Consider the following 13322-nt stretch of genomic DNA (forward strand, 5'->3'; position numbering starts at 1 on the left):
TGTAATGTCCTGAAGCGCCATCCCAAGGGGAAGAGTTGAAACAGTTTATGTCCAGGATTTAAGGGGTCTGCAGGTATCTTCTCAGCCCTTGACCCATGCAATATACAGGTATTCTATGGAAGGCAGGCTGGTTGCAATTATTTTTTCTGCAGTCCTAACTATCCATTGGAGTCTATAGCTATCCTGTTTGGTTGCTGTACCAAACCCGACCATTATACAAGTACATATCACAGACTCAATAATTTCTCTGTAAAACTGTATCAACAGCTCCTGGGGCAGTCTAAACTTCCTGAGTTGATGCAGGAAGAGCATTCACTGTTGTAGCTGTTTCATGATAGTTTTTATATTAAGTGTCTATTTCAAGTCCTGGGAGATGAGAGAATCCCAAAATGTGAAGGGCTCTACTGCTGATACTGTGCTGTTGAATATAGTAAAAAGCGGTGAAATAGAAAGGGTCCTCCTAAAATTCACTGTCATTTCTACAGTTTTAAGTGTATTCAGCTCAAAATTGTTCCAGTTACACCACAGGAACAGTTGTTTAACCTCCTGTCTATATGCAGACTCATTACCATCTTGAATAAGGCCAATGATTGTTGTACCATCTGCAAATTTCAGAACTTTAATAGAGGGTTCCCTTGAGGTGCAGTCAATGGTATAGAAAGAAAAGAGCAATGGACAAAGCATACAGCACTGAGGGGCATCTGTGCTCATTGCCCAGGTACTAAATGTAATGTTCCCTAGCTTCACCTGTTGTTTCCTATCTCTCGAAAAACTGATTATGCACCTACAAGTATGAACAGGTAGAGGATTGAACGCTGTGCTGAAGTCCACAAAAAGAGCCCATGCTTACATCCCCAGAGATTCAAGAGATTACAGATTATAATGTAACTACATATTGACAGCATCATCTGCTGGCCTATTTGCTCAGTAGGCAAACTACAAGGGGTCTTTCAGCAGATCTGTGATGACTTTCTGATGGGCCAGCACTAACTTCTCAAAGGTCTTCATAACTACAAATGTCGGAGCAACTGGTCTGTAGTCATGCATAATCCTAGGAACCAGTATGATGGTAGACCATTTAAAACAAGAAGGCACATATCTCCAGTGATTTATTAAAAATCTGAGTGAAGATAGGGTCAGATGTTCAGCACTTACTTTGAAGCAAGAAGACATCACTCCATCAGCCTGGAGCTTTTCTGACCTTTTGCCTATGAAATAGCCTTCAGTTTTTTTTTCTAAAAGATATTTATTTCTAGGCAATGATGGTTTTAATTTTTGTGGAGACAGAGCCTGCATTTAACCCACCTTTTTTTCTAAAGGGTATTTATTTCTAGGTGGATTTAAAAACATTTCCTCGAAGGCTGGGGAAAAAAACAGGGCTAGGCCAATAGAACATATGCGGTTAGGGTTATGACCTTGTGAGTCCTGCACCACGTGGGGTCAATTATGCACATCACATCCGGGGAGGAGGGCTGTGCACGTCATATCTGGAGGGTGGGGGCTGTGCACGTCACTTCCGCTTAGGGGGCCTGATCTGGTGATGTAATCAGCACGTGGGTTTGTTTACTTTGATGATGTCACTAATCAAAAGTACTGATAATTTTTATCAAAAAATGGTATACACATTATGTACTATTTCTTTCTGTCATTGTAGTTTTTAAGGCAATTTTAAAAAAATTCTTTTTAATTAAACGTTGTTCTCTAATAAACATTTATTCATATTGAATAAAAATTTACCTCTCTTAAATTGTGCTCTTTGAACAATTAACACACACAAGGCAAATATTTCCTACTAAAACACAACAAATTGATAAAATCCTAGAATCTTCCTCATGCGAAAGGGTGGACATTTTCAACGGGAAAATAAGTGAAGCAGAAATTCAGTAAGACTGCTTTCCAACTTATGAAAAAAAGCAGTCAATCATCAGCTTAGTCAAGAAATTAGTATGAGGAGGAGTTCGTCAGCCACGGTGATACTGCTACTGGTTGTTCGTTCTGATGGTTTTCCAGCTGAAGGGAGAGTTTAGATTAGCACAACCCTTGATCACCTCCGACTCTTCTCCCTTGTTCTTCAGCTTGCTTTCATATTTCAGCATGTCAGAAAGATCCCTCCATCCAACCTGCCTGATTTTAAAAAGACGCAGATTTGCTTTTAAATGTATTTCAGGCCTAAAAATCATGATTATTAGGAGCAGACTTTGTTTTTGTTGCCATCCACTTTGTACGTAATGATATGAAAAATTATTTATAGAAGACAGAATGAAATATACACACACAAAAACACTGAGCATGATCAGGTGTCACCTCTAGGGATTTTTTAAAATTACTTTGAAGGGAAACCAAGTTGCTAAATTTGCTTGCAAATGATCCCTAGTTGCAAGTATCTCAAGTGTTGTATTAACTTGCACATTAGTTATGAGATGTAGTTGATAAGCATATTGCCTTTTGTCATCTTTTTGGGAGGAAGCTCAGGCTGTGAAATATCCAAATAGATAGGAAAGAGGCACCTGAAACAGGTGTTTTCATGTTGATAGTATTGACTGCATTATCAATAGTGAGCTGTATGGACCAAGGAACTCTCAGTGGAACAACTCCCGGTGTTCCTCTGTTCAGACTTTGTATACGAAACCCACCGATAGGAGTCTAGGCATAGTGCTAAGCGACTAGGAAACGCAGATCGCTTTCGGTGAAGACTCCCGACGGCACAGTGGGGAGGGCTTTGTTTGAGAGAACTGGAGAGGGGGCTCTAAGGTGGAAAGACTCGGCCGAGGAGGAAGCCACGAGGAACAGGAGGAGGAGTTAGGTCGCATTCCAAGGGAGCTTGGAGGAGAAACGGAATCAAAGAGGCGAAAAGCGGAGAGAGCTCGGGCGCAGGAGTGAAACCGGGAGCGAGGGGGATTCAGGGGACAGGAAGGAAGCGGGCTTATTTCAGGCGTGGCAGACTCGGTCTATTATTTCCTATTCCTCCGCCTACCTTTCCCTGCTTCAAGAGCAGCGTTATAACCCAGCGAGGAAGAGAGGCGCATCGATTTTCGCCAGGCGCGAAGAGGATCCTGCGTGGCAGGAAAGCGCGCCGAGAGAACCGAAAAGCAAAGCGGCGTCATGCCGTCCAGCAACCGTCCCGGCGGCTCCGCTTGGACGACGCCTGCGTGGAACTGGAGCCGGGACTCGCTCGGGATGGTAGACGGCTCCGGGGGCGGCGTGGATGCGGCGTGGTCAGGGAGAGAAGCCAACGGGAGCAGAGACCCCTACGGACGGGACGAAGAGCTGGCCAAGTTGGAGGTGGCCGTGCTGGCTCTGACCTTCGCCTTAGCTGTGCTGGGCAACTTTTTCGTGCTGCTGGCGCTACACCACACGCCGCGCAAAAAGGCATCCCGCATGCATCTCTTCATCCGGCATCTGAGCTTGGCCGATTTGGCGGTAGCTTTCTTCCAAATCTTGCCCCAACTTTGCTGGGAAGTCACGCACCGCTTCCACGGGCCCGACGGGCTCTGCCGCCTGGTGAAACACCTGCAGGTCTTCGGCATGTTCGCCTCGGCTTACATGTTGGTGGTGATGACGGCTGACCGGTACATCGCCGTGTGCCACCCGCTCAAAACGCTGCAGCAGCCGAGCAAGCGCTCGCGCTGCATGATCGCGGCCGCCTGGGCTCTCAGCTTCTTGCTCAGCGCGCCCCAGTACTTCATCTTCTCCCTCAGCGAGGTGGAGAGCGGCTCGCAGGTCTATGACTGCTGGGCGCACTTCATCAAGCCGTGGGGGGCTCGCGCCTACGTCACTTGGATCACCGGCAGCATTTTCGTGGCGCCCGTCCTCATCCTGGCCACCTGCTACGGTTTCATCTGCTACCGCATTTGGAGCAACGTCCGGGACAAGACGCGGCGGCAGAAGCGAGCGAGGGCTCCGCCACACGAGGGCGCCCTGCGCAAGGGGCTGCTCTTTACGCCTCAGGTCAGCAGCGTCAAAAGCATCTCCCGCGCCAAGATCCGCACCGTCAAGATGACCTTCGTGATCGTTTCGGCTTATATCGTGTGTTGGGCCCCTTTCTTCTCTGTGCAGATGCGTTCCGTCTGGGACAACCACGCCTCCTGGCAGGGTAGGTGCTGTGGTCAGATCCTGCCTAGTATCTGGCTCCCTAGACAAAAACCCTTCGCTTGGGCACTTGCAAGGTGCTTAAAACATAGCTGCACTGCACTTTTAAGCTGTTCTTCACCTGTGCTGATGCCAGCTGGATTTTAATTCAAATTAAGAAAATTCTGCCCAATTTGGGACACTTTGGAAGCAGCCAGATACCATTCTTCCTCCCCCTGTCCTCTGTCTCTCTCCCCTCCTAAACAATTTTCCTGCTCGGTTGCACTTCTAACTTTCTGTGCCAGGAAAGCAATTGCCGCTGCTTTCTTTTCTGTGGACATATACACCTGCATATGTATACCGGTTCATATAAAACCATATGCAAATTAAATCCATTTATACAAAGTTAAAGCATCAAAATATATATAAAAGTAAGCAGAACAAGCTGCTTTAAAATGAAAAAAATCTTTCTTACACTTTCCTAGCTTGGTACAATGTCTGTTGCAGCTATTGTTACACAACCCCCTCAGCAATATTCGTGTGACATTAAGAATGTCTTGATTTGAAACAGCAGGGAAATTTAAACATATGTTATATAAGTTTATACATGTCTCTTACTATTCAACTGCTCTATTGAATCAGCTAACCTATGGTATGTTCTGTTTCGTGATTTTTTCCTGTTCCTTGAAGGATTTCATCTCAGTCCTCAGCCCAAATGAATATTACTGCAAAAAGTCACCTTGCAATATTTATTCAGCTTGTTCATTTTGGAGCTGGGTAGAAAAGGAAAGAAAAATGTTCTAGAATTTCACTGGTAGGCGAAAATTATTTGCTCAACTGAAAAGTGAGTATCTCAAAAAAAGAGAAATAGTAATTTTAAAAGCCAGATTTTGAGCCATTAATCTTTAGCACCTCAGGCAAATGTTATAGCCCTGCCATGCTAGTGGAACACCATGCAACAGCAGCCTAGATCAGAGATCAGCAGGGGAGCAAAGATTTACTCCTTTGAGGGGATGTTGCTATTTCTTTGCTCAACAACTAATCAAGCTGCCTAGGAAAAGTAAAGTGAATCAGGCAAACCGGACAGCAATGGTTAAGCCTGAAAACAAACAAAATATGTTTGCCAAGGCTTAGAGTGAGTAGAGGGTGGCATCACCTGTTGGTTGGTGACCCTTTCTCAACAGAGCAGCCCTGTAGTGTGGATTCCAAGCCTACATTCCACTTATACCCTTCTTTTTAAAAGCAGAGTGCTATTGTCCTTAATGTGTGTAATTTTTTGTGCCTCTCATTTATTACTCACATTTATTTCAGTGATTGGAAACAGCATTCAGTCTTACCAGGGTTGCATTTAAAGAGGACTTACTAAACATATAACTTTTTATATGGTATATTTTGAGACTTTCTTTGAAAAAGTGTTCTGAAAGTCACATAAAACTAAAGAGACTCATTTAATATCTCATCTCAATAGTCATTCAATTGTAATCCTGACTAAATGGGGATGCACCATAAATTTAAATGCATCATAACTTCCAAGTCTTACATTTATTGCAGTTCGCTTAGAAATAAATGGATTGGCTCAAGGAACCCAATATTACTAGACAGAACTTTCAGGATTCTCTTGTACTATGATTTTGCATAAACTATTTTCCCCCTATTAAATTCAGAATAGGATTTAGCTAACTCATATACATACATACATACATACATACATACATACATACATACATACATACATACATACACACACAACATACACATATATAATATACACATACATACACACATACATACACACAAACAACATACACATATATAATATTCACATACATACATGTGTGTGTGTATAATTTAATTTTATGCACATTTCCATATGTATTTCAGATAGTCTTTATGAATAAATGTGCTAGGGTTGCAGCCTAAAATTTAAATGCCGTGCATCAGTACATATGTTTGCAACCTTGTTCAGGGTTTTCTGAAGATATAGGAAATTACCTTTCAACAAGCTTAAATATCAGTGTCATAGGATTTTATATTAGAGTGTTTCAAAAGAAGAGAATATGTATAGCTCAAGTTTGAACTACGTTCTTTTTGGTGCTCTCTGACCTTGGTTTGCTTGCAGACATTGTATTATCTAACTAGGTAACATTTGCTAGTGAGCATGGGGGTTATTTGCTTGAGGGTGTTTCATGACCCAGATAGTAACATCATCAGTGCTAGTGAGTGTGGGCTGTTCAGCAAAAAACAATACCCAAATCAAGGAATTACCAAGGAGAAAAATGCACCCCATCAACTCTGGCAGAGCTAAATATTATATATACACAGGGAGCAACCCCCCCACTTTGCACTGAGTTTAAAACTCAGTTGCATTGAGTTTAAACCACCAAAATTTAAACATTGAAAAATACTGTTTTATATATTTCTTTTGAGGAAGACACAGTAACATGTAGATTTTAAAGCAGGAATATATATTGATATTTTTCTTTGTCATATATCAATGTGTAGAACTGCCACTGTATTTAAAAAACCCTTTCTGCTTGGAGGTATACATCCAATAGAAGCCTACACTTTACCAGATAGTATGATAGTGTGAAACCGCTGTGCAAATTAATTGAGACTAAATCTGTTGAATTCACTGATGTCTATTTTTGGCTACATAGATTCAACTTGTAAAATGCTAAAAATTTAACAACTGATCTGAATCAGCCTGCTGAATGCAACTTTTGTATTTAATAAGAAATATGTGCTGTCCTTTAAGTTGATGAGATGAAATAATTTCTCGAGCAAAATAAATTTAAAAATATCCAGTATCTGTGTAATCATTTCCCTCTTCATTGTTTTGTTCTGATCTCCCACAAAATATAGCAAAAACTGATCTGTGTGTTATAAATGTAAAATGTACTGTATCTATGAAGGTTCCACCACAAAAGCGCGTAGGACAAAATCGCGCTCGACAAAAGCGCGCTGTGACGTCATCACAGCGCGACGAAAAAGATCGAAAAAATGTAAAAATAAAGCTAAAACCTTCCCCTAACCCCCCCAAACCTAACCCTAAACCTAACCCTAACCCTAACTCTTAACCTAACCCTAAACCTAACCCTAAACCTAACCGTTAAAGTAACGAAAAACGTAACGCTAACCCTTATCCTAACCCTAACGCTAACGCTAACGCTCTAAAGCTAACCCTAACCCTTACCCTTACCCTAACCCTAACCCTAACCCTAACCCTTACCTTTATGTGAATCGGCTTGCTTTAATTTAATTTTTATTAATTTTTATTTGAATTTTTCGATCTTTTTCGTCGCGCTGTGATGACGTCAAAGGCGCGATTTTGTCGATCGCGCTTTTGTCGTCCGCGCTTTTGACGGGTCACGATCTATGAACAAGCCACAAATAATAGAATAAAAGGGAAGAGAACAGAGTTGGAAGGGACCTTGGAGGTCTTCAAGTCCAATGCCCTGCTCAGGGTGGAAACCCTATATGATTTCAGACAAATGATTATCCAATCTCTTCTTAAAAACTTCCAGTGCTGGAGCATTTACAACTTCTGGAGTCAAGTTGTTCCACTGATTAATTGTTCTAACTGTCGGGAAATTTCTCCTTAGTTCTAGTTTGCTTTTCTCCTTGATTAGTTTCCATCCATTGCTTTTTGTTCTGTCCTCAGGTGCCTTGGAGAATAGCTTGACTCCCTCTTCTTTGTGGCAACCCCTGAGATACTGGAACACTGCTTTCATGTCACCCTGAGTCCTTCTTTTCATTAGTCTAGATATACCCAATTTCAGCAACCGTTCTTTATTTGTTTTAGCCTCCAGTCCAGTGGTGGGTTGACAATCTTTTTACTACTGGTTTGGGTGCTCTCCCGTGCGTGTGACGCTTCTGTGCGTGCATGCGCAGAAGCATCCAGGTGGGTTGGCGGAGCCTCCTGCCGCCACTACTATTGATTTGCCCGATGCAGGCAGAACCGGGAGCAACCAACCTCTGCTCCAGTCTCCTAATCTTCTTTGTTGCTCTTTTCCACGCTCTTTCTAGAATCTCAACAACTTTTTTACATCGTGGTAACCAAAACTGGATGCAGTATTCTAAGTGTGGCTAGATATAATAAATGACAGAGTTCTAGAACTTTTGTCAAGTCGAGTTATAATTGTAAATCAAAGTAACCTCCTAAACCATAACTAAAATAAAAGTATAGTGAAAGGAACAAAAGGGAGGTAAGACAAAAACAGAATGTGTGAATCTGTTGTGATGGACAACACATTCAATATGGTCCAGTAGCTTGGTCATTTATTTATTGGTTTTGTTTATTGAATTTATATGGCCACCCATCTAAGAAAGCAGGCAACACAATAAGAACCTTCATCCTGAGAGGAGAAAAGGGAGGGCTAGCAGGGATGGCCCTAGTCTGATTTTGGGTGGAATGGTGACCAAATGCTGCAACAAAAAGCCATGCCTGGTCCTTCTAAACGACTGTCTTGCCTTACCAGGACCCAGAATGTGTCCTTCGTGCCAGAACTGATGGGACAAGTAGCTTCAGAGAGACAGTTCCTCTAATATCCCAGCTTAATACCACAAACTGCAGCCAGAAGCCTAACATGGACATATTGTGGTTATTAGGGCAACTACTGAGAAAGTATTTTGAATGGAGTATAAATACCTGTTTACCTTTGAAAATGTAATGCAGAATAATAATCTTACAAAACTTAATGCAGATTTTTCTTAGAGCTTGCTTTTAAAGAGATAATAGCATACTAAATTGTAGGTCTTTGCTAAATAATGCTCTACTTTTTCTCAACAGATTCAGAGGATGTTGCAGTTACAGTGACTGCCCTCTTGGCCTGCTTGAACAGTTGTTGCAATCCATGGATCTACATGTTTTTCAGTGGGCACCTCCTACAAGACTTCTTACAGAGTTTCTTGTGTTGTCGAAAAATTAAACAAAGATTGAATAAAGAAGATACTGAGAGTATTAGCAGAAGACAAACTTCTTTCACGAATAATATAAGTCCAACAAACAGTTTGGATACATGAAAAGAATCATCAAATTTATCATGATTTATTAACCATTTAAATTTCTTTCTAGACCATTGATAAAATACTGATATCTCGTTGAGTGCCAAAACAGCACTTTAGCTGCAAGGTATCATGTGATCAATAAAGTAATTGATTGGCAAAAAGTTACCATTTTATGTTAAATGTTACAAATTAATATGTAAGACGATACAATATGTGAACATGTAGTCAATGATATTGATGGAAAATCAGATAACATGCAATATTTTTCTAGTCAGACAATTATAAACCTTGGCATTAATCCTTAGTGAGGTAGAGCATTCTATGAAGTAATGGCTACCACTCTGTAAAATTATTTGCTCAGTCCCCTCAAAAGTCTTGCTGAAGAGCATCCTAGTCTTTCAAAAAATGACTAAATACGTAATTATTTCTATGATCACCCATTTATAGGTAGTCCTTGACTTACAACTGCAATTGAGCCCAAAATTTATGTTGCTGTGAGACAGTTGTTAAGTGAATTTTGCCCTATTTTACAACCTTTCTTGCCAAAGTTGTTAAATGAATCACTGCAATTGTTAAGTGAGTAACAGGGTTATTTAGTGAATATTGCTTCCCCATTGACTTTGCTTTCAGAAAGTTGCAAAAGGTGATCACATGATCCTGGGACATTGTCATAACCGTCATAAATATGAGTCAGTTGTCAATGTGATCTGTATTTTCATCACATGACCATGTGGATGCTGCAACAGTTATGTGAAAAAATGGTCATAAGTCACTTTCTTCAGTGCTGTTGTAACAGTCACTAAATGAACTCTTGCAAGTCGAGGACTACCTGTATCAAAATTCTATTGGAAACTTAATGAATTGGCTTGATCTAAAGCTATATAGATGACAAATAACTCTGGAACACCCAACCAATATTGATTTTTCAATTGAATGAAATATTATGGAAAGTCTTAAGCTAGTCTGAGAAACAGAAAAAACAATATAAAGTACTGGATTCTTCAAGGGAACCCATTGAATGTTTATATCATTTGTAATATAGTATGTAAGAAATTGCTTGCTGGTGACTGTTAAATATGTGCATGCACATATTTATAACAGGGCTTTATCAATTTAAAAGTATTAGGAAAAATCACTGTTATTCTGACAGCAAAAGAATAAAAGTTTCCTTCATCAATCTGAATTTAGAATTTAAAAGGCTGGCCAGTGATATATTGAGAAGTTACCTTTTTCTATTGGCATTGGCTGAAATCAGTGATTCATTTGATTGAACTGACCCTATTCAAGAGATTGCATGTCATTAGTACATGTAAGTCCATTCCTATGACAAATAAGGTCCATACACCAATCACCTTGTGGTACAATTCTTTGTCTTTGAGACTGGAAGGCAGGGGGCAGTTTGGAGGAACAAATCTTAAAAAAAAGAAAGTGATTAAGAAGCCTCTGGAAGCAGGTAGTTCTTTCATATTTCTTTGTATATTTTTTAGAATAGAACACACTTTTTCATTAGTGGCTCAGTTGAAACTTGGATCATTAGCCTTATATGATTGAAAAAGAAATATACTGTATTTATTGTACCATAGATAATTTTTAAAATCACAAGCTGTCACTTTTTTTTGTATTGGTTCTCATTACATCTCTGGCACATATAAGTAAAAAAGCAGCACAATTTGCTTTTGCAACAACAATATTCTGGTGATTTTTTATTTAGATAGTAGAACACAAACAATATTGCCAGGCCAAGTAACTAAAGAGGCAGAAGGGGAAGAATCAAAGAGGTTTTCCAGATAGTTTTAACGCAAAATTAAATATGTAACTTTGACATTTATGACATTTTCCCTACATTACTAGTTACTTTGCAATGTGGTATAATTATCCTGGCTTTGTCATTTTGCTAGTTAAAGGTATTTAAATGCCTACCAAAAAGGCATATTAAATGTTCTCAAACCATTATATATATGCCCAATAGACTTTCATATAAACTTAGATGCAACAACTGGCAATACTGTTTATCTCTTCAGTCTCTTTTAACCTGTCAATTTTTCTTGACCTTAATGAATTCCATTAAAATCTGGACTCTTTTTAGCAACAAGTTAATAAATCTTAATCCCAAAGGTGCTTTTTCAAGAGGCAACTAGACTTTCTGTTTTTTCTTTGAAGACGTTTCAACCAGAGCTGAAGAAGTTTCTTGGATTAGAAGCAAAATGTCTTCAAAGAAAATCCAGAAAGTCCAGTTATGCCTTGAAAAAAGCACCTTTGGGATAACCATGAGCTGGATGACTGAGAATAAGTCGATAGACAATAGACAATAAGCCTTAGTGTTATATTCACTCAACATATTCTACATTTTGTGATATCATTTTTTCAACATAAGCTAAAGTTAATTAAACTGAAAATGTATCCTGAAAAAAAAAAGTTCATATAGAACATACTTTTAATCTACAATGTTTGTTTGTATGCATAAATGGTATAGGTTTTTTTCTTCTTCCATTCAGTTTTATCCTATTTTTGGAAACTCTCTGCTTCCTTGAATTTTTCTTGACAAGAAATGGTTTACCATTGCCTCTTTTCAAGGGCTGAGAGAAAGTGATTTAAGTCCTTGTGCCTAAGGCAGGATTAGAACTCATGGTCTCTTGGTATCTAGCCTGGTGCCTTAACACCACACCAATCTGGTTCTCACCGATAGGATATATGTATGTGTGAATTAGATAAATCATATTCAAGAGTTACATTTGGTTAATTTTTAAATATAGCATTGAAATGCCAACATTCTCTAGCTTTTCAACTGTTAATTTATATGTTACATACTGTTTAAATTAGTAAAAGAATTTACCAACGAGGCTTTAAGTGAAATATATGACTGGGATTATGGGTATTTACATATGTTGGTTGAAATTGATTATTGCTTGCTATTAAAAATGTGCAAACATTTCCAAGCTTAAAACTTGCTGTTATAAGTATTCTAAGTTTAAAACACAACACCCAGAGGATTCTGAAGTTCTGCCTCAAGCTCCTAACAAATGGGGCACTTGATTTCACTTTCTTTCCAGTATTGCAGCATCCTGCAATTGTGTTTGTCCTTTTTTTAATTCTTAAAACAGAGACTTGGGGAATGCATTAAAAATGAAGTAGGCACATGTTCTATTGCTTCTGCTCTTAACTGCATCTTATATAAAGAGAAGAATTAAGAGAGTATATTTAAATGTCTAGATATTTAAAAGAAACATTTTAGACATTAATTAAAACTTCTGTTTGCCCAGTAGGTAAGTTAACTGCTGTTTTTGAATTATTTGCTGTTGGGATATTAGAATTCATGGGTTACAATGTAGCATTCCTATCCCTTTCTTCTCACTACTTTTGTATGTTAAAATGATAACTTTGCTGTTGAGGTTGCAAGTTATTAAATGCCAACCCTGTATGTTCATTTGATCATTTGTTGAGCTTTACAGGCCGACTGCCATATCTAAAAGCATTCACTGTGTATATGCAGTACAAAGAAACTTCAAACCACGTATTGTACTTTTTCTGCTTGAGGTAGTCCTCAAATTATGACCTCAATTTAGCCCAAAATTTCTGTGCTAAGTGAGATATTTGCCGCAATTTACAATCTTCCTTGTCACAGTTGTTAAGTGAATCACTGTAGTTCAGTGTTTTTCAACCTTTTTTGTGCAAAGGCACACTTTTTTCATGAAAAAAATCACGAGGCACACCACCATTATAAAATGTTAAAAAATTTTAACTCTGCCTATATTGACTATATATAAAGTGTTTTTCCCACGGCACACCTTACACTATGTCACGGCACACTAGTGTGCTGCGGCACAGTGGTTGAAAAACACTGCTGTAGTTAAGTTAGCAACACAGTTAAGTGAATGTGGCTTCCCCATTGACTTTGTTCCTCAGTCTCTCCTTTTATACCGTTCCTCAACGGTATAAAAGGAGAGATCACATGACTCCAGCACATTGCAACTGTCATAAATGTGAGTCAGTTGCCACACATCTGAATTTTGATCATGTGACCACAGGAATGTTATAATGGTCGTATGTGTGAAAAGAAGTGGTAAATCACCTTTTTTAGTGCTGTAACTTCAAATGCTCATTGAGTGAACTGTTGTAAGTCGAGGACTACGTTTGCTTTGTTCCAGTTTGTGTTAAATGAATTTCTTTCCTGCTATTTGCTCTGTGGTTGTTTGATGGAGATACTGATTGCAAAACTGCTTTGCTGTTACTTCTGTTGTTTACTATGA

At 39.3% G+C, this 13322-nt stretch overlaps 1 protein-coding gene across 1 annotated transcript; it reads left to right on the forward strand.

The window, feature by feature from the left end:
- The first annotated feature begins 2872 nt into the window (after positions 1-2872).
- On the forward strand, positions 2873-9320 carry LOC106554569 (vasopressin V1a receptor). Its single transcript, XM_014073271.2, has 2 exons — positions 2873-4093; positions 8858-9320. The coding sequence occupies exons 1-2, from the start codon at positions 3103-3105 to the stop codon at positions 9088-9090; spliced, it is 1224 nt and encodes a 407-aa protein (XP_013928746.1). The 5' UTR covers positions 2873-3102; the 3' UTR covers positions 9091-9320.
- Positions 9321-13322: the final 4002 nt, after the last annotated feature.

This window comes from Thamnophis sirtalis, unplaced genomic scaffold (genome assembly GCF_051295495.1).
Source record: "Thamnophis sirtalis isolate CommonGarterSnake01/CBP01778 unplaced genomic scaffold, rThaSir2_p1.2 scaffold_38, whole genome shotgun sequence".
Lineage (NCBI taxonomy): Eukaryota > Metazoa > Chordata > Lepidosauria > Squamata > Natricidae > Thamnophis > Thamnophis sirtalis.

Coding starts and splice junctions, on each gene's coding strand:
- LOC106554569 (XM_014073271.2), top strand. CDS start 3,103: ATGCCGTCCAGCAACCGTCCCGGCGGCTCCGCTTGGACGACGCCTGCG. Junction 4,094..8,857: donor CAACCACGCCTCCTGGCAGG/GTAGGTGCTGTG, acceptor TTTTCTCAACAG/ATTCAGAGGATGTTGCAGTT.